This window comes from Pongo pygmaeus, chromosome 10 (assembly GCF_028885625.2).
Source record: "Pongo pygmaeus isolate AG05252 chromosome 10, NHGRI_mPonPyg2-v2.0_pri, whole genome shotgun sequence".
In the NCBI taxonomy this organism is placed as follows: Eukaryota; Metazoa; Chordata; class Mammalia; order Primates; family Hominidae; genus Pongo; species Pongo pygmaeus.
Window position 1 is genome coordinate 25,919,527 of NC_072383.2, and position 22,591 is coordinate 25,942,117.

General features: G+C 39.0%; 1 protein-coding gene across 7 annotated transcripts in view; it reads right to left on the reverse strand.

Moving 5' to 3' along the window:
* BCAT1 (branched chain amino acid transaminase 1) overlaps positions 1-22,591 on the reverse strand; it is a 133,461-nt gene that overhangs the window by 62,585 nt on the left and 48,285 nt on the right. For all 7 annotated transcript variants that reach the window (XM_063672525.1, XM_063672526.1, XM_054443143.2 and 4 more), the window contains 3 exons: positions 20,504-20,704; positions 7,170-7,280; positions 4,417-4,536 (listed from right to left, as the gene is read on the reverse strand). In XM_063672525.1, the coding sequence (XP_063528595.1) occupies positions 4,417-4,536; positions 7,170-7,280; positions 20,504-20,704 (432 nt within the window). The remainder of the gene's footprint in view (positions 1-4,416; positions 4,537-7,169; positions 7,281-20,503; positions 20,705-22,591) is intronic.

Genomic DNA, 22,591 nt, shown 5'->3' on the forward strand with positions numbered 1-22,591 from the left:
CAGGAGTTTGGGACCAGCCTGGCCAACATGGTGAAACCCCGTCTCTACTAAAAGTACAAAAATTAGCTGGGCGTGGTGGCACGCACCTGTAGTCCCAGCTACTCAGGAGGCTGAGGCAGGAGAATCACTTGAACCTGGGAAGCAGAGGTTACAATGAGCCAAGACTGCACCATTGCACTCCAGCCTGGGCAACCAAGCGAGACTCTATCTCAAAAATAAAATAAAACAAAATAAAAATGAAGGATCAGTTAATTATAAAACATGTAAAGAGGCAGAGCTTGGCAAACATAATGAAATATTTTAAGTCCAGTAGCAGAGCCACTCCCTAATTATATGGCAGTGACTGAATCTTATTTTATGTGAAAAACAATAATATTAGACTGTCATATCAGGGCCTATGGAAGTGAACTCAACACTGCCATTGGATGAAGTTTAGCTTTCAATTATGTAAATATTTCCACTTTGGTGCCATTAAAAGTTCAGCTTTCAATGACTTAAAGCACTGAAATTACTGGCAGACATATATTTCATTCCTTAACAAGGTTTGGGATGGTGATTCGTTTAAAAGTGGTTATGAAATCTCTGGAGAGTTTGTTGAATGCAGAGTCTCTGATCCTGGCTCTAGAAATTTAGATTTGGGTCCGGGCTGGGGCCCAACACCAATGTGTCCATTGTAGAATTCTCAATGTTCTATACACACAGCGACTACCATACCAGGGAACAGAGACTGGACACAAGTGATCAACTAGGTGTTTATAAAACCTAATACAGTAGCCTAACATAGATTTATTCATTCAAAGAAATCAAAATATCTTTTGGACATAAGACCCAGTTAATCTAACTATGAAAAGGACATGAAAGAAAAACATACAGAAGTCAGCCAAAAGCAAGACAGGACAAAAAAAAAAAAAAAAAATCACATAACTGACACAGAGTTGAGCTTGCAATTATTCTATGAAGACAATGACAGCTAGGCCCATCATAGAAACAAGCAACATAAAAAGATAAGCAAAAGCCAGTCATCTCTGATGAAAGAATCCCAGCAAACCTGAAGCCACTGACACCGGTCTTCCAGCCAGGACTTCGCATATCAAATGTAGCCACCAAGAAAACCTAATGAATGATCATTACCAACATGAATTGCGTAACATCTGTGGGGGGCAGAACTGTTTAAATCCATATACATTATTGGGTGTTATTTGTATCATGTTCCCTTCTGAATCACAAGTGATGGTTTATTCTGCCTATACCATTAATTAGAAAATGATAGTTGATATAAATATACCAACCAAACATAAATAATGTTGGCTCCCCAAATGGTATTCGTTAATAAATAATGTTGACTCCCCAAATGGTATTCATTATTTCCTTCAATTCTTACCTCACAACTTAGGAAGTAGATTTTTAAAAATTATTGATTTTGAGGTCCAAAGTATGATCAAGTACATAAGTTGATAGAGTGTATAGTGAAAGAGAACCACTTGGCAGGGCTTTTGTGCTAAGGTTATTGAATGTGGGCAGGCATCAGAATCACTCACCAGAGCTACTCAGAGTCTCTGGGGATTGGATTCCATATGTGTATTTTAAATAACACTTCGGTGATTCAAATGCAAAAAGTTAAGAACTCCCTAATAGTGAGAATGATCATGACTACAAGATAGACCACAAAACCTGATTTAAGATCTTGTCTAACTCTAGACTATAGGATTTTGGAAGTCTAAAGGATTTACTAGAATTAGACACATAGATGTTCCTCAACTTGTGATGGGGTTACAACTCAATAAACTCATCCTAAGTTGAAAATATCCTTAAGGTGAAAATGCATTTAATATACCTAACCTACCAAACATCCATCATAGCTTAGCTTATCCTATCTTAAATGTGCTCAGAACAGTTACATTAGCCTATGGTAGGGCACAGTCATCTAAAAGTGTATTATTTTATAATAAAGTATTGATTATCTCACATAATTTATTGAATACCACACTAAAAGTAAAAAAACAGAATGGTATGTGTACTCAAAATAAGTTTCTACTGAACTCATATTGTTTTCACACCACCATACAGTCAAAAACTCGTAAGTAGGACCATTGTAAGTTGAAGTGCAGCTGTATTAGAAAACTAGATCAAGAGGAAGAGGAGGGAGATGTAAAAAAAAAAAAGAAAAGAAAAACAAAAACTAGATCAACATATTTCATGAACAGTGACACAAAAACTCTTAAAATATTAGCAAACTGAATACAGCAAGATAAAAAAAATGGATTATTCACAATGACCAAGAAGGATTTAGCTTAGGAAAATAAGGTTGATTGAAAATCCAAAAATAAATTGATATAATTCATTCATTAATAATGTAATAAAGTACAAAACCACATAGTCGTGTCAAGAGATTCAAAAAAAGCAATTGACAAAATCCAACATCCATTCATGACAAAAACTCTCAACAAACCAGGAATAGGAGTATCAGATCTTAGACTGAAAAAGTATCTCAGAATAACTGGAAGGTAGTGCTTTGAGATCAGTAACAATGTTTCAACCAACTTTAAAAAGTACTTTTTCCTATCATAAAGTTAAAAATAATATTAAAAGAAAACCAAACACTGCATGTTCTCACTTGTAAGTAGGAGCTGAACAATGAGAACACATGGACACATGCAGGGAGCAGCACACACTAGGGCCTGTCGGGAGGAGCGGGAGGAGGGAGAGCATCAGGAAGAATAGCTAATGAATGCTGGGCTTAATACCTAGGTGATGGGTTGATTTGTACAGCAAACCACCATGGCTTTCATTTACCTATATAACACGCCTACCTGCACATGTACCCTGGAACTTAAAAGCCGAAAAAAAAATTCAATTATCTTAAAATGTCAAAAAACTTATGGAAGTAGATGACTTTTTAAAATTGTTCCTATTCTTTAAAACTAGTCAGAGAGACTGCAATTCACGAAATTCATTATCTAGATCCTTAAAAGGCTTTCGAAAGGCATCAAGGATACCAAAGAAAACACTTCGGTATTTATTCCATGGCCCTATATACCTCTCTACCTTTTGCATTCATACAGCCTAGTAGAAAACCTGGTAACCCCGCAACACTTAGTAGAGAACAGAATGGCTAGGCTATAGCAAAAGCGCTCTATCTCACTCTCTTATTCCAAATATCTCCATATGTTCCCTATCTCTTTACCTGCCAGCCACATCCAATCTCCTTCCATCAATTATCCCTCAATATCACCCACTCTCAAGTCACAGCTGCCTAGCAGATACCAGAGACAAGTGACAGGGTCTTCATATAAACACACTCGGCTGCTCAAAAGGCCTTGGCCCCTCCAGGCATACCCAATCCATGCCTTTGTTCACAAGGGCACCCAACCAAGAGACTGTGACCCACCAGGAAATAATGTCATGTTATTTAAACCTACCATCTCAGCTCTTCAATTTCCTTCCTTAACTCCTACTGTGAACTTTATTTTCACCATTTTTCTATGTGGGAAGGGGACCCTCCATTCTCACTGCGTGCCAAGTCATCCCAAGACCTCAGGAAAATGAAAAGCAGCAGCTCTCCCTCCCCTAAATTTCAAAACCATTTCTACCTCAGAGAAGTGCTGCCACAATGGGAGGCACTGCACTTGTAAACTTCGAAAATCATGACTAGTCTTAATTGGGCAAGGCAAACAGCCTGCATTTACTCATTTATGTGCTGTCTATGGCTGCTTTAGTACTAAAATGGCAGAGTTTAAGAATCCTTTCTGGTCAGGTGAAGTGGCTCACGCCTGTAATCCCAGCACTTTGGGAGGCCAAAGTGCGAGGATTGCTAGAGGCCAGGAGTTTGAGACCATGCAGGACAACAGAGTGAGACATCATCTCTACAAAAAGTTTAAAAATTAGCTAGGCATGGTAGCACATGCCTGTAGTACTAGCTACTTGGGAAGCTGAGGCAGGAGGATCACTTGAGCCCAGGAGGTCAAAGCTGCGGTCAGCCGTGATCGCATCACTGAACCCCAGCCTAAGTGACAAAGTAGAAAAAAAAAAAAAAAAAAAAACAGAGAGAGACCTTGTCTCAAAAAAAAAAATCATTTCCTACCTAAGGTCACAGAGATATTTTGTATTTCTTAATAAACGTCTTAGTGTTTTGTCACATTTAAGTATATAATCGAATTATAATTGATTTTGGGGTATGGTAAGAGGTAGAGATCTAATATCTTATTAGAAACTATATGGCCACAAAGCCAAAAAATATTTACTGTTTGGCGCTTTACAGAAAATGTTTGCTACCTCTAATCTTGACAATCAGAAGGAAAAAGTCATTAATGATGCTACTGGGGGGCTACTGCAAACTATATGCTAGAAGTTTCAAACAACAATAAACAATAATAACTTGCCCAGCAAAGTACCCCAAAATAAGGAGTCAGTTTGCACCTCAGTTCCAATGAATGTAGGACGAATATACAGACTAGCAGATGTTGAATATGGGACCCATTCTTTATCCAATTTCACAAGCTGTTGAATACACTCTAAGAGCTCTTCTTTGTCAAATACCTGAAAGAATGAAAAACATAATAAATTTCAGAATTTTCTCACAATGTGGCAATAATAAATGATCCTCACTGAAGCATTTAAACTGTTAATAATCCCAATACAAAGAAATAAGAAATGTTTGAGGTGATGGATATCCTAATTATCCTAATTTTTATTTATTTATTTCTTATTTATCCTAATCATTACACATTATATGCATGCATGAAAACATCAATGTACCTCATAAATATGTATAATTTATGGTACCAATAAAAAAATTTTAAAGTAATAATAAAACCAAACAATTTTTTCTGATTTTCCCCCCTAAAATTGTGATGGGATGACGAGCTATCCATATGTGAAAGATAAGATTAGATCCCTACCTCTTACCATACCCCCAAATCAATTCTAATTAGATCATATACTTACATGTGACAAAATACTAAGACTTTATTAAAAAGTACAAAATATCTCTGTGACCTTAAGGTAGGAAAGGATTCTTAAGTAGGAGATGTAAAACACAAATCATAAAGGAAAAGAAAATGGATAAAATGTGACTATTTGAAACTTAAGGACTTCCGTTCTTCAAAAGATGTAAAGCAACAAACTGGGTGAAGTTATTGGTAGCATGATCAACAAAGGATTTTAACTGGTATATATATTTAGATATCCCCAAAGTCAGTGAAGAGATAGATAACCCAATAGGAAAATTGGCAAAAGCAAAGAGCACTTTAATTCTAAAGAAAAAAAAATTACATCTACTAGATGGGTGATACTTTTTAAAATAATTTAGTCTGCTGACTTGCAAGGCAGAGACACATACTTTCAGAGATGTGATGGGTCATCTAAGGTAGAAATGAGTCAGTCATAAGCATCTGAGTAAAGCTCATGATGTCAGAATTTGTCTATTTAAATATTAACCTGTAACAGCAATAATAATACAGTAATGTTATAGAAATTGGGACTGCCAATCATGTAGGTGAACCCTGTAGCACCTGCCTCAGCCCCTGGTATTGCTGTCTAGAGACAGAATTCAGTGAGAAGAGAACTTGACCAGGAATAAAAACACCTGGATCTAATTTCTTGCCCTGTCCTTTTGCTCTGTGTGACTTCAGACAAGTCATTTAATCTCTCTGGACTCAAGTTTTCTTCTCTGTACAAAGGCACTAATAAACTGTACAACAAATAATCCTCTTAGCAATGCCTTACTGCTGTGATTACACAGATAAGGAATGTGAAACCACATAACACAGTTTGGTAGCAAAATTGATGTCTAACAAATATTACTTCCCTTTCCTTCCGGCCCCATTTTAAAGATCTTTCCCCAGTGATCTAGCTGTAATGGGTAGAAGAGCGAAACTATGACCTAGTCCAAAGAATTTACCTTAATTTCCCCTCTGCTACTATATTATGGCCTCCAAAGGAGGTGGGTGAAATGCGGGTTACAAAAATAGGCGGAGGAATGAAGAGCACTTGGATTTAGCTGTCCTCAGGCTTCCTGAATTCATAGCTTGGGCTAAATCCCTGAAACTGGGCACGATGGCTCATGCCTGTAATCCCAGCACTTTGGGAGGCTGAGGCAGGCAGATCACTTGAGGCCAGAAGTTCAAGTCCAGCCTGGCTAACATGGTGAAATCATGTCTCCACTAAAAATAAAAAAATAAAAAAAATAGCTGGGCATGGCTGCATGCACTGTAATCCCAGATACTAAGGAGGCTGAGGCACAAGAATCACTTAACCCCGGAGATGGAGGTTGTAGTGAGCCGAGATTGTGCCACTGCACTATAGCTTGGGTGACAGAGTGAGACTGCCTCAAAAAAAAAATCTAACCCATCTTACAATGATTTCTGCTCCATAACAAACATTGTGACAGCCACGATTCAATGGCCATGAGAAACCGTTTTGATATCTTTTTATCTCAAAACATTACTTAAGATAAAATATCGAAATAATTAAGTTTCTATATCTTGCTAGCATCTAAAGCAATCAGGCAAAATATCCCCCAAATACCTGTGCTGCCCACCATATTTTCCATTTTCAATATTAATTTCATGTGGTCTTCAAATATTATTTTAGTTTGAGATACATTTTTCTTCCTTACTCTTTCATCTCTCACTTGCATATGAATCCCCCACAGACACTGATTTTAAAAAATTGTGGAATTGCCAAATAGATATTATTTTCTTGGGTTTTTGTTTTGTTGTTGTTGTTGTTGTTGTTTTTAACAGAGTCTCACTTTGCGGCTCAGGCTGGAGGGCAGTGATGTGATTATCTTGGCTCACTGCGGCCTCCACCTGCCAGGTTCAAGCAATTCTCATGCCTCAGCCACACAAGCAGATGGGACTACAGGCATGTGCCACCAAACCCGGCTAATTTTTGTATTTTTTGCAGAGATGGGGTTTCACCATGTTGGCCAGGCTTGTCTCGAACTCCTGGTTTCAAGCGATCTGCCCACCTCAGTCTCCCAGAGTGCCGGGATTATAGGAGTGAACCACCGTGCCTGGCCATTTTCTTGTATTTTTACTTAACTAAAGTAGGTAATAATGGTTTGTACTGAACATTTATCTAACTATTCAGAAATTATTTATTTGGTGGCCAACACCGTGACCCGTTACATTAAAAGAAACACAAAAGAAACTCCTACATTTACATACCGGCAGAGTTGCCCTCACAGCAGATCGATACATTCTATCCATGTTGAGGTTTGGCCGAAACAGTCGAATTTTATTATCTACTCCTCGAAACGCCTTCAATCCTTCAAATAACTGGAGATAAAAGAGAAAAAATCTTAGAGGGTAACTAAAAGAAAACAACCCCTGTGTTCAAGAGACTGACTTTCCTATGGGCGTTCATCTTATTCATCCCATAAAGCTGTTGACATTGACCTCAACCTGAGATCATTAAATTCAGGAAAGCTAACAGTTGACAGGACTGGTAAAAACAATGGTCGAGGTGGGGGGAAGTTATTTTATTATCAGAATTTGGTAGGAATTCCGAGTTCTCCTCTGCTTAGCAGGAGCCACCTACATGTGTTATTTAAGGGAGCAGGAAGAAAACATCTAGAATCACACAGCACAGGTTAATTCCCTAGGAAATGGAGATTGAAACCAAAGGCCTTGTGGCACCGTGGCCCCCAAAGAGTACCCCCATATCCTTTCATGTAATCTGATTCATTTGAATGCTGGATAGTAGATAATCCAGATGTGACCAGAGCTGGTTCAGTCCCTAAATCACAGAAACCAGGCAGCTCAAGACCATAATGTTAGGCCACGTCACCTCCCTCAAACAAAGTGCTGTCCCGAACAAACCACTGAGCAGGGATTTGGAAAGACTTCAGTAGATACATACTGATAAATACAGAGAAAAGAGAAAAATCAATAATTTTAGTGGGAAAATTTAACACGCGTTCTCTAAGTAATTTATAGAACAAACAGGCTAAACCTTAGTAAAGATATACAAGATATGAACAACAGGAACAACAAACTTTCCTAACTGACACAGAGAACTCTTACACAGACCAGCTGTAGAATTCACATATTTTCCAACCACAAGATAAGCCAGAAATCAATACCAAAATTTGACTGGGCACCATCCATATTTTGGAAAATAAATCCACCACTAACTAAACCATAGGTCACAGAAGAAAAATGGAAATCAGAAAATAAGTTAAACTGAACGATAATGAAAAGTAAGGCCTTTAAAGATGTATACCCTAAAAACTTACATGGGAAAAAAAGAAATGCAAATCATGTATAATTAAAAAGCATAAAATTAGATGTTGTATTTAAGTGCAAATATATTATTAGTTTATTAAATATAACAGGACTAAAGCTTCGGTTAAAAGATAAGTTTGTTAGATTGGACTCAGCTCACAATATCTAAATCAAAAAGACAGAAAAAGATATATCATGCAAATACTTTATTTTTTACTATTTATTTATTTATTTATTTATTTTTTGAGACAGAGTTGTTTTTCTGTCACCCAGGCTGAATGAAGTTCAGTGGCAAGATCTTGGCTCACTGCAACCTCTACCCACTGGGTTCAAGCAATCCTCCCACCTCAGCCTCCAGAGTAGCTGGGACTACAGGCACGTACCACCACACCCAAGTTAATTTTTGTGTTTTTTGTAGAGTCGAGGTTTTGCCATGTTGCCTAGGCTGGTCTCGAACTCCTGGGCTCAAGTGATCTGCCTGCCTCGGCCTCCCAAAGTGCTGGGATTACAGGCATGAGCCACTGCACCTGGCCTGCAAATACTTTCTAAAATAAAACTGGCAAGGTTCTGTTACTATTTAAAAAACAAAAGACTTTAAGCCAAGAAGCACTACTGAAGATAAAAAAGGCAACTTCAAGGTTGGGTGTGATGGCTCACGTCTGTAATCCCAACACTTTGGGAGGCCAAGGCTGTTGGATCACTTGAGGTCAGGAGTTTGAGACCAGCCTGGCCAACATGGTGAAACCCATCTCTACCAAAAATATAAAAATTAGCCAGGCATGGTAGCACGTGCCTGTAGTCCCAGCTACTTGGGAGGCTGAGCCAGGAGAATTGCTTGAACCCAGGAGGTGGAGATTGTGGTGAGCCGAGATCACGCCACTGCACTCCAGCCTGGTGACAGAGTGGCAACTCCCTAAGGTTGAATTTAAGCTTCATAATTTTAAAACTATACATACTTAGAATGGCTATTATCAAAAAGATAAAAGATAAGTATTAGTGAGGATATGGGAACCCTTGTACACTGAAGGTAGTGGTGTAAATTAGTATAGTCATGGAAAACTTTTTGAGATTCTCCCCAATACTAAAAATAGGGCTGGGTGAGATGGCTCATTCCTGTAATTCCAGAACTTTGGGAGGCTGAGTTGGGAGGATGGCTTGAGGTCAGCAATTGGAAGCTGCAGTGAGCTATGATTGCACTGCTGCACTCCAGCCTAGATGCTAAAAATAAATTAATTAAACTAAATTAAATTAAAATTAAAATTAAACTACCATATGCTTCAGCAATCCCACTTCTGGGTATATATCCAAAAGCAGCAGTCCCCAACCTTTCTGGCACCAGGGACCAGTTTTGTGGAAGATAATTTTTCCACAGGGATGAGCGTGGGGAGGCTTGCAGAGTGAAATCATTCTACTTCAGATCATCAAGCATTAGATTCTCATAAAAAGTACACAACCTAGATCCCTGCAATGCACAGTTCACAATAGGGTTCACACTCCTATGAGAACCTAATGCTGCCACTGATCTGAGATGAGATGGAGCTCAGGTGGTAATGCTCACTCGCAGCTGCTCACCTCCTACAGTGCGGTCCAGTTCCTAACAGGCCACACATACCACTGCTGGTCCATAGCCCAGGGTTTGGGGACCCTTATCCAAGGGAATTGAAATCAGTATGAGGTATCTGTGCTGTCATGTTTATTGTAGCATTATTCACAATAGCCAAGATACAGAAGCAACCTAACTGTCCATCAACAGATGAATCGATAAAGAAAATGTGGTATGTATACACGATGGAATAGTATTCAGCTATAAAAAAGAAAGTTCTGTCATTTACAATGACATGGGGAACCTGCTGGACATTATGCTAAGTGAAACAAGACAAGTACGGAAAGACAAATACTGCAGGATCTCATTTATATATGGACTGAAAAAATCAAACTAATGGAAGTAGAGAGTAGAATGGTGGTTACCAGAGGAGGCTAGGGGTTGGGGAATTGGGAGATGTTGGTCAAAGGGAACAAAATTTCAATTAGACAGGAGGAATAAGTTTTTGAGACCTATTGGACAGCACGGTGACTGTAGTTAATAATAATGTATCATATATTTCAAAATTGCTAAGAGATTAAATTTCAAATGTTCTCACCACAAGAAATGATAAAATACGTGCAGTGATGAGTATGTTAATTAGCTTGATTTAGTCACTCTACAATGTAAACATATATCAAAACGCTGCATCGTACTCCATAAATAAATACAATTTTTGTCAATTAAAAATTTAATAAAAATTGTATGCACTTAATGACATGGCTTCAAATACATGTAAAGATTATGATAATCTCATTCAGTAATATAGATATAAGATATACAAAAGGCTAATACAACATGACTAAGTTGAATTTATCCCAGAAATGGAGATTGGTTTAACATTTTAAAAAATCAATAAATGTGATTCATTATATTAACAGTTTATGGGAGAAAAAAAAACTATGATCATCTCATTAGATGTAGCAAATGCATCTGATAAAATTAAACTAACTTTTCTGATTTTTTAAAGTTTCCTAGATAACTAAAAAACAAAGATAACTTCCCTAAGTGACAAAGGATAGCTATAATAAGCTCGCAACAAATGTTATGCTTGATGGTAAAATGTAAAAGCTTTCCTTATCAAACTGGGAACATTGCAAATTGCCTACTGCAATCAATTACCACTTTAACTGAATATGTACAACCAGTATAAAGCAAAAATAATGAAATTTAAAATATCAGCTTGGAAATGAAAAAAATATAACTGCCATAGATCATAAAACATAGATGATATGATTACAGAGATAGAGAACCCAGAAAATCTGACAGATAATATTTTGAAATCATCTGTTTAGGCAAGCTGGCCAGATGCAAAATTATATTCCTACGTAATAGCAGCAGTTAGAAAATAAAAACACTATTTACAGTAGAATTAAAAGATAGAATACTTAGGTGGAGAAAAATCTAACAAAAGAAGTGAAAGATCCATAAGGAAAATATAAAACTTTACCAAGTTATTAATGTAGAAAGCAATTTCATGCTCATGGATAAAAAGCCTCAATATTACAAAGATGTTGGTTTTCCCCAAATTGATTTATGTATTCAATGTAATCCAAATGAAAAAAAAAATCACATTAGGGCATTTTATTTTCTTTTAACAAGCTGCATGACAAAAGTTTATCGACTTGATAAACCAAATCTAAAAATTATACAGAAAGAAAATGACCAAGAATATCCAAGGCACTCTTGGAGAACAAAGTAGAAGGAACTTTCCTAGAAGGCAAGGCTCATTACAACGACTGAGAGACCAAGACTGTGGCATCTATGCAGACAAGTAAAACAACTGAACACAAATAGAGATCCAGAAGCAAACTCATGTGTACATGACAAAGATGTCATCATGACATATCAGAGGGGAAAGAACTGTCTTTTTAAATGGTGCTGGGAAAACTGGGTACACATAGGTGGAAAAAAATTAATTGGGCCCCTACTTCATACAAAAATCAACTTCTAGGATTAAAGACCTAACTGTGAATGACAAAATCAATACGATAGGATGTCTTTATAATACAAGGGCAGGAAAAGAGTCTTTAAAGACACGACAAATTCCAAACATAACGCAGATTGACAAAACTGCCTTTAATTTAAACGTATTTCTTGTCATCAAAAACTTATAAAGACAGCAATAAAAAAGTGAACAAAAAACTTGAACAAGTGGGCACTTCAAATAAGAACATATTTAACAACCCAATAAACATATGAAAAGGTGAGCTGGGAACCGTGGCTCACGCCTGTAATTCCAGCACTTTGAGAGGCTGAAGCGAGAGGATTGCTGGAGCCCAGGAGTTCGAGACCAGCCTGGGCAACGTGGTGAGACCTTGTCTCCACAAAAAATTTAAAAATTAGTTGGGCATGGTGGTGCACACCTGTGGTCCCAGCAACTAAGGAGGCTGAGGCAGGAGGATCACTTGAGCCCAGGAGGTAAAGGCTGCAGTGAGCTGCACCCCAGTCTGGGTGACACAGCAAGACCTTGTCTCAAAAAAATTAATAAATAAATAAAAATCTGCCAAATGGCCAAATCTGCATTCATATTCATACTTTGTTATTTCAAGTAAAAACGGTGCTCGATGAAAAAAGTAGTTCCATTTACAAACTCAAGACAATCACACAACTCCTTTTTCTTGAACCAACCATAGTACTTAAGTATGTAAAAGTACTTTATGTGACATTGCTATTTTATCACACAGAATATTAAAATGACATTTGCTCAAGAGCCAAGATTTAATAAAATTAATAATTGTTACTGTTTCACCAAGAACATTCTGAGGGAAAACTGTTATTCTTTTTATACTGCAATGGATGGCAGTAAAGAACATAATGACTGAGCCAGCACTTTGGGAGACCAAGGACGGAGGATCTATTGAGGCCAGGAGTTCAAGACCAGCCTGGGCAACATAGTGAGACCCTGTCTCTTAAAAAAAAAAAAAAAAGAGGCCGGGCATAGTGGCTCACATGCCAACATGGTGAAACCCAGTCTCTATTAAAAATACAAAAATTAGCCAGGCATGGTGGCACGTGCCTGTAATCTCAGCTACTCGGGAGGCTGAAGCAGGAGAATCGCTTGAACCCAGGAGGTGGAGATTACAGTGAGCCAAGATCACACCACTGCTCTCCAGCCTGGGCGAATGAGAGAGACTCTAGCTCAAACAAAAAAACAAAAAACAAACAAACAAAAAAACAAAACAAACACACACACACACACACACACACACACACACATATATATAAAGCGGATGGGCCCCTCAAGTTTGTCATCCCAAGAGCAGACACCACTAGTAGGGTACCCAGGCCTAAGTCCAAAGGACAGGCAAAGGTCATCTGCCTGCAGGTGGTAAGGTTACCTATGCAGTGTCTGGATGACCCCTTGTAGCACAGGGCAGAACTGGGATGGGAACAGATATGGAGTGGACCATGTCATCTCTGTCTTTACTTAGGTCCCAGGCCCCACAAATGTTAGGGTTGGTCCTTCCTGCATAGATCTTACATAACACTAAGCTCAAACAATAAAGGGTATTCACACGTGCGCAAGCACACACACACACACAATATATATATATATTTTCATTTACATTAAATTCAAAAAGAGGCAAAACTATAGTGTTAAGAATCCACACACTCCATAAAGGAAAGCAAAGAAAGGTTATCACAAAAGTAAGGATAATGGTTACCAGTAGAAAGATACAGAGTTTGTGATCTGAATGGGACACGCGAGGGCTTCTGTGATGTTCAGCTGTTCTATTTCTTTATCTGGATGGCGACTATAAGCATTTATTTATTAGTACACATTAAACAGTACATACATGTCTTATCCATCTTTTAAAATTATGCTTTATTTCACTAAATATTTATTTCAACCTGAAAATGAAGTGCCGATTATCAACTTTTCATTTCCTTTAATCCACGTTCCCTACTCACAGTTCGCGTCTCTCCTCCACTATTTGAAACCTTCACATATTATCACTATTTGAATCCTTCGGATATTAAAAATTACTTTCAGATATTAACAGAAACCACATGTAGTTGTAGCTCTCAAAATAAAATGGCTTCTAGACTCAATAGGTCCAATGAGTGGAGCAGAAACATGATCAAGGATATTACTCCTATTTAATTTTGCATTTAAAAAATGAAACTATTATTGAACTTAAAAGTCAGATTGACATTCAATCATGTGATGTCCTAAGTCTATCAGTCTAAGAGAAACAGTAATATCTATGAAAAAGCCTGAAACATAAATGGACTAGACGTTTCACCACAATATTTGGGAAGAAACTCTTTGAAATTAAATTCCTGCCTAACTTTCCATGTGGGGGTTAAAAAAAAGATAGAAAACAGGCCAGGCATGGTGGCTCATGCCTGTAATCTCAGCACTGAGGCAGGCGGATCACTTGAGGTCAGGAGTTAGCCTGGCCAACATGATGAAACCCTGTCTCTACTAAAAATACAAAAAGTAGCCGGGCGTGGTGGTGGGCACCTGTAATCCCAGCTACTTGGGAGGCTGAGGGAGGAGATTCTTTTGAAGCCAGGAGGTGGAAGTTGCAGTGAGCTGAGATCGGGCCACTGCACTCCAGCCTGGGCGACAGAGCAAGACCTTGTCTCAGAAAAAAAAGAAAGATAGAAAACAATTCTTTGAGAGCAAGGTCATGGCTGGTTTGCTTGCCATCCTATATCCTATTCCTGGCACCTTGCAAAGTCCTGGGCACATAGTAGCCACTCAACATTTATTAAACAGGTAAACAGAGAATGAAATGAATATGATTGGTGAGAAAATTCAGGGACCCTGAAGTTCTCTCCACAAGGCAATCACACTTCCGAGATTCCTATGACACTGTAATAATGATACAGGAGTTAAGAAGAAATCACTTGCAGATAGCGAGGATACGAGAGTCTTCAGTAAGGTTTTCGTTTTAATGAAAAGCAGCCCCTTTCTAACTAAGAGCAGCCTGTAAAATCGAGCTGCAGACATAGATACCCGCAGCTGTGTCAATCATGTTCAAGATGGCGGCTCCATCTTCCCTTCTCTTTGTCAGCCACCTGTACAGTAAGCAGCAGACAAGATGGCTCCAAGCAACTAGGAAATCCCATTTGCATAAAAGGATTAGGGTGGGGCAACCAGATTTCCCAGTGTGCTATGTAAATGTCATACCTGATCAAACCAATCTGTTAGCCCTAAGTAAATGAGACACTTCCTCCTCAAACCTGACTATAACATCCAGCTCATCCGCTGCTGGATGGTCTTTTCCACTCGAAGATCCCTCTCTCTCTACAGAGAGAACTGTTTCTGTTTCTCTTCTGCCTATTAAACCTCCACTCCTAAACTCTTCGTGTGAGTCCTTGTCCTAAATATTTCTGGCACGAAAAGACGAACCCCAAGGTGCATACCCCAGACAACGTAGCCACTTCAATAATATCTGGCTTGTGAAATCCTAGAACCCAATCTGGCACTCAGAGGAAAACAATACATCCACCATATCTCCCCATTTATCACTGATGCCTATCACAGACTGTATTTTCCATGGAATCGCCGAACAATATTTCCAGTCCCCCATGCTCTTCCAGAACCCTGACCTTCCTCATCAAGAAGTGGAGTGCTTTTTTCCTCCTTTTGAACTTGGACAGGCCTTTGTAACCATCATGACTGATAAGAGTAAGGCAGAAATAATACTGTGTGATTTACAGTTCCTGGCTGGTAACTCCCATAGCCCTTGTTACAGTCTTTTGTTATAATGCTGGGTGTGTTAGGCCTCAGGGGCAGGAAGCAGAATCTCTCTGACCTTCTCCTGCCCTCCTTTCTGACTGTGAGTCTTAAGATCCTCTCCAAAGGCGCTGGGTGGCTCATGCCTGTAGTCCCAGCACTTTGGGAGGCAGAGGCGGGAGGCTCACTTGGGCCCAGGAATTCAATACCACCCTAGGCAACATAGCAAGACCCTATCTTATATTCTAAAAATAATGAAATAAAATAAAAGACCCTCTCCAGTGAGGGTCCTGCCTCATACCCCAGGAGAAGGAATATTGACGTGAAGCTTCCATAAAAACCCAAAAGAATGACTTCAGTGAGCTTCCGGATAGCAGAACATATGGAGGTTCCTAAAGGGTGGCACACCCAGGGAGGGCATGGAAGCCCTGCACTCCGTCCCCCGATACCTCACCCTACACATCGCTTCATCTATACACTTTGCAATATCCTTTACAATAAACTACTAAATCTGTGTTTCCCTGAGTTTCGTGAGCCGCTCCAGTAAATTAATCAAACCAGAAGAGAGGGTCATGGGAACTCCAACTTGGTGCCACTCAGTCAGACATTCCAGAGGTCAGGACTTGTGTCTGGTGTCTGGGCCAGGTGGGGGTGGTTAGGGTCTTGGGGAATGGGCCCTCAACCCATGGGATCTGACACTATTTCCAGGTGGATAATGTCAGAGGTGTTTGGACCAGAGCGACTCCATCCTGATTAGGGGCTGGGTAAAATAAGGCTGAAGCCTACTGGGCTGCATTCTCAGGAGGTTAGTTTTCTAGGTCACAGGATGAGATAGGAGGTCGGCACAAGATACAGGTCACAAAGACCCCACTGATAAAACAAGATGTGGTAAAGAAACCAGCCAAAACCTGCCAAATCCCATATGGCAATGAAAGTGATGTATGGCCGTCCTCACTGCTCATTATAAGCTAATTATAATGCATTAGCATGCTAACAGACACTCCTACCAGTGTCTTGACAATTTACAGAGGCCATGGCAATGATGGGAAGTTAACCTACAAGGTCTAAAAAGGGGAGGAACCCTCAGTTCCAGGAATTGCCCATCCCTTTTCTGGAAAATTTATGAATAATCTACCCCTTCTTTAGCAAATGATCAAGAAATAACCGTTAAAATAGCCAACCAGCAGCCCTTGGAGCTACTCTGTCTATGGAGTAGCCATTCTTTTTTTCCTTTACTTTCTTAATAAATTTTATTTTACTTTATGGACTCGCCCCAAATTCTTTCTTGTGTAACATCCAAGAACCTTCTCTTGGGGTCTGGATTGGGACCGCTTTCCCGTAATAATTGTGTGGGAACTGAATTGGAGGACATCCAGCTGGGGTTCACTGCTTGGTGGTGGGGAGAAATCCCTACACCTTTGATTATAGAAGTCTCCTATGTTGACTATTGTTGTGGTGGTGTGAGAGTAGAGGAAAAACTCAGTTGGAGAATTTTTCCTGAAAGAGTAGTTTTGAGGCTAGGGCGTAAACAGCAATAGAGCTTCCATCTGGGCTCAGTCAGCTGAGACATATAGATTTTGGGCCGTAGGTCAGCACATAAGAAGGCTGCCTACTCTGTGACTGCCATCCTGAGGAGACCACATGGAGAACAAATAATGCCGGAAAAGCCTTCAACTCCTTGAGTTTTGCAGCCCAGATGGCAATGAAAGTGACCTCTGGTCATCCTCACTGTTCATTATACACAAATTATGAAGCATTAGCATGCTAAGAGACACTCCCTCCAGCGCCATACGAGTTAGGAAGCCTGTAAGCTGACTCTAACCCCAGCCACTGACAGCAACCGTGTGACAGACCCCAAGCAAAAACCACTTAGGCCGTCCTAGTCAACCCCACAAACATGAAAAATAATTTTAAAATGATGCTTGTAATTTTAAGCTATTAATTTTGTTACATAGTGGTAACCATGCAATATACAATCCAGTTATTAATACAAAACATTCATTTTACTTATATTGTAAGCAGAAGACTAATAATAAAAGATTTTGGTTTTTAACAAAGGATAACAGTAATTTGAGAGTTTTTTTTTAAACTACCCTAATTACAAAAATCTAAATTGGCAAAACCAATCAAAGTAGCATTCCAACTCATCTAAATAGATGGCCAAAGAGTTGTTGTTTTGTTTTTTTTTTTTTGAGACGGAGTCTCGCTCTGTCGCTCAGTGTGGAATGCAGTGGCGTGATCTCGGCTCACTGCAAGCTCCGCCTCCCGGGTTCATGCCATTCTCCTGCCTCAGCCTCCTAAGTAGCTTGGACTACAGGCGCCTGCCACCACACCCGGCTAATTTTTTTTTTTTTGTATTTTTAGTAGAGACACGGTTTCACCATGTTAGCCAGGATGGTCTCGATCTCCTGACCTCGTGATCCGCCCGCCTTGGCCTCCCAAAGTACTGAGATTACAAGCGTGAGCCACCTCGCCCGGCCATTTTTTGTTTTGTTTTGTTTTGTTTTGTTTTTAATAGAGTCAGGGTCTCATCATGTTGCAGCTCAGTAGGTCTCAGCCTTATTTTACCCAGCCCCTATTCAGGATGGAGTCACTCTGGTTTCAACGACTCTGACATTATCTACGTGGAAATAGCATCAGATCCCATGGGTGGAGGGCTCATTTCCCAAGAACCCCATCTCCCCGAAACTGCTGAAATTACAGCTGTGAACCACCCCACCCAGTCTTCAAAGAGTTTTCAAAAACCAGTGACCACCAAAATCTTTTTTAACTTCCAAAAATGACATTAAATCATTTCTCATTTACTTCCCATAGGCCAGCAATTCCCAAAATGTGGTCCCTGGAGTGACAAAATTAACATGATCTGGACACTTGTTAGAAATGAGAAACTCTGGAGGTGTAGCCAGCTGATTCTGATGCACATTAAGTTTGAGAACCAGTGACCTGGGCTTGGGCATATTATTCCTTTCAAATTTAAAAAAGCACATCGCCAGGAGCAGTGGCTCATGGCTGTAATCCCAGCACTTGAAGAAGCCAAGGCAAGAAGATTGCTTGAGCCCAGGAGTTTGAGACCAGCCTGGGCAACATGGCAAAACCCAGTCTCAACAAAATATGTAAAAATTAGCCAGACATGATGACGTGTGTCTGTGGTCCCAGCTACTCAGGAGGCTGAGGTACGAGGATTGCTTGAGCCCAGGAGGTTGAGGCTGCAGTGAGCCATGATCGTGCCACTGCACTCCAGTCTGGGTGACAGAGCAAGACTCTGTCTGAAAAAATAAATAAATAAATAAATAAAAGCACTTCGTTTCACGTGTTCTTTATTATACCTTATGACACGGTGAGGGTTTGTGGCAAATAATGAAAGAACTCATTCAAATTGACATAAGAGGAAGAGCTGGGAACAGAAACTTAGATTCCTAAATTCAACATTTTGTGGATACATATGGACAGTGAATATCTTTCCAAAATTATATGAATTTATAATTTTGAAGGAGTTAATTGCAAAAGCATCCTAGTAATTTTGGTGTATACATTTAGGGGTTATGTAACAGAAAGAAGCTTCTCATTGGAACCTTAGCTCCACCCTTACTGCTGTGTAATATTAGTTAAGAAACAACTCTTATCATCTATGAGTGATAAGGTGTTTGGTTTTTTGTCTTTGTGATAGTTTGCTGAGAATGATGACTTCCAATTTCATCCATGAGAACACATGGACACAGGAAGGGGAACATCACACTCTGGGGACTGTTGTGGGGGGGGGGGGGATAGCATTAGGAGATATACCTAATGCTAAATGACGAGTTAATGGGTGCAGCACACCAGCATGGCACATGTATACATATGTAACTAACCTGCACATTGTGCACATGTACCCTAAAACTTAAAGTATAATAATAAAAAAAAAAAAAGAAAAGAAACAACTCTTCTAAGCCTCCTTTTATAATGGATGAGACCACTGCTTCAAGGGTTAATTATTATCGCTAACAACTGGGCTCTCACTATGCGCCAGACATGACTGTATATGCTTAGATAAATTACTTCATTTTATACTTATGAGATCACTATAAGATAGGTATTATAATTATCCCAATTTTATAGATAAAGAAATTAAAGCACAAATGATTAAATTCCCCAAGTCATAAAGGTTCCTATGGAGCAACTAAGACCGAATTTGAGCCCAGGAAGTCTGACTTCAGAGCCTGAATGCTTAATCACATGCCTTCTCACTTAAGGTAATTAAATGAGATGATTCATATATGGAACATAATACAGAACGTATTGCAGGAATTCAATAAACAAAAGTTGTTATTTTATCATTATATCTATTAATATTTTACTATTACCATATTTTAGCACTTAATAGGAAGACTATTATTATTTCCAGCACCCCTATTATTCTGGGAAAGATGTCCAAATCATTCAAAAGTAAAGTGCAATGAGAATCAAGACAATGGGAAGTATATTGTGCATCTGGTTAATTGTGAACCCTGAAAAGGACCAGGGAAAGAATCCTCTAAACATTTTATGCTTATAATTATTTCAACTCATGACTGGAGGACATTTAATTACATGTCCCTTAACATGCATAACTAGACATTATTGCTGGTCATAAAAACATGGAGTTAGCGTTAAAATCGAATCATAATATTGTTCTCAATGACCCTTTCTCAATTATTAGAAGATCTAAGAAGAAAGGTGACTTATTAAAATATCAACAGTGCTGGCTTTTTAATTGCCAATTTTCCCACCAGCTGTCCTTTCTATTTGCTCTAAATAAGTTTTTATTGACATCACAGAAAATGCAAGATTATCAGAAAAATTAGCTGCTAAGATTTATCTTCAATCCAACTGGCTACAGGAAAATTTTTAAAGACATTTTCAGCTTCCTCTGATAAATATGATAAAGCCCATACTGCCCAAGAGCTATTTTAGCAGGAGAAGTTACTTAGTACCCACAGTGAAGTGCAAGCATGTCACTCTCTTTAATTCCCATGTACTTACTTCCACTGCATAGTGCAAAGCCGATGACCCAGGGTGCAATGACAGGTTCTGAAGAGGCTTGATATGAGGTTTCTCCCATCCAAATTCTGAGGACCACTCCACCGTCAGCATGTGATCCGTGAACACAGTTCCAAAAACCAGATTATTGGGGTCTGGTTTTTCCTTTAAAATGGTAGCTGGTGTGACTATTAGATCTTTAGCCTGGGGAAGAAAAATCATCACTATTTATAGAAAAGTTACTGAGCATTCACTGGCTGGATAATACAGAGGGCAAAAAGGGAAATCAATTGACTTTTAAAGGTTGGCAGCTGACACAAAAATTTAACACTCTGAGCTGAACAAATCATGCCTGCATTCAGAATTCGGCCAGTTATTCATAATCTCTGCAAGGTACACTGCCTAATAGAATATCAGAACCAAATTTCAGTGATATATAGAAGAGGGACAAAATAGCAGATGGGGTAAGATGATGCAAAAAAAGAATACAACCCTTTTTCACTCTCATCATAGGACTCATGTTGAGTATTGGGAAAGAGGAAAGAGATGTTTTCCCTAATAAAAAATGTCAACACTCACAATGATTTGTTAAACTAAAATGAATGTCATTAAGTACTGAACTGCTATTTAGCAATGGTTACACTCCAACTGCCCCAAAGAATTGTTGGCATAAGCCTTCAAAATCCTCTGGGTGCACTGGAGAAGAAATGAGCAAAGTGAAGCAAATGTTTTCCTCTTTGAAAACAGGAAAGTTGAGAATGAACACTAAGATATAAATCCTCTGTTCTGTGTGGAGGAAACAGTGAACAAAGGAACTCTTATTTAAACAAAGATAAATCAGAGTAATAGGAAACAACTCCCCACAAGCAGCATCTCACCAGCTCCCGACATAGCCAGTTTGCCCAGTGCAAATGGTCAAACATTTTTCATGCAATACCACCACTAACTTTATAGCAGCTGTGGAATGCTGACAAAAACACAGGAGACCAGCACTTTGGGAAGCCGAGGCACGCGGATCACAAGGTCAGGAGATTGAGACCAACCTGGCTAACATGGTGAAACCCCGTCTCTACTAAAAATACAAAAAATTAGCCCGGCATGGTGGCATGCACCTGTAGTTACAGCTACAAAGGAGGCTGAGGCAGGAAAATCGCATGAACCCACAGGCGGAGGTTGCAGAGAGTCAAGATTGCACCACTGCACTCCAGCCTGGGAGACAGAGCAAGACTCTGTCTCAGAAAAAAAAAGAAAAGGAAAGAAAAAAGAAAAAAGAAACACAAGGGAAGGAACTTTTTGATCAGTTAAAAAAACAGGGGCAAGTTCAACCTGTAACAGGTTGTGAAGGGATGTCAAACTCCATCTCTTTGAATATACAAAAAAAGTCATTTCCCTCCAAAATTAAATACAGACCTTCACTTTACATCATCAGCTCTTATCATTATTTTTAAAATGATCTAATTCTGTTTAATTCACTGCCTTGCAGCTATGTGAGTCATTTGATATATTATGAATGATAGTAAATTATATTATTAGAATAATATTCAGGCTGAAAACATATTCTAAAACAACCAGAAAGCTCATATTACAATGACACAAAAGGCATTAAGGACAGAATATAACTGTAATGTTCAGGCTAGTCTAGTAATGCTACTTTGTAATATGCCAATAAAATGCCAAGTTTCAATAAAAAATTGACTTTGTTCTACCATTATTATTATTATTTCGTATTTTTTTTAGAGACAGGGACTCACTATGTTGCCCAGGCTGATCTCGAACTCCTGGGCTTAAGCAATCCGCCTGCCTCAACCTCCCAAAGTTCTAAGATTACAGGCGTGAGCCACTGTGCCCAGCCTGTTTTACCACTATTTAATTCAAGTAAAAACATTAATTTAAGACTTTTTACTAAGTATAATAAGTTTATTTAAAGAAGTATATTCCAGCTAAATTATTTTTATCTTTGAATCCCTTTTCTCTCCCGTTGTCCTCTGGACTAGGTAGGGGGTCAGGCAGACTTTACTTGCAGACCAAATGCAGCCAGCTGGCCTGTTTTGAAATTAAAATGTTATTGGAACACAGTCACACTATTCTTGT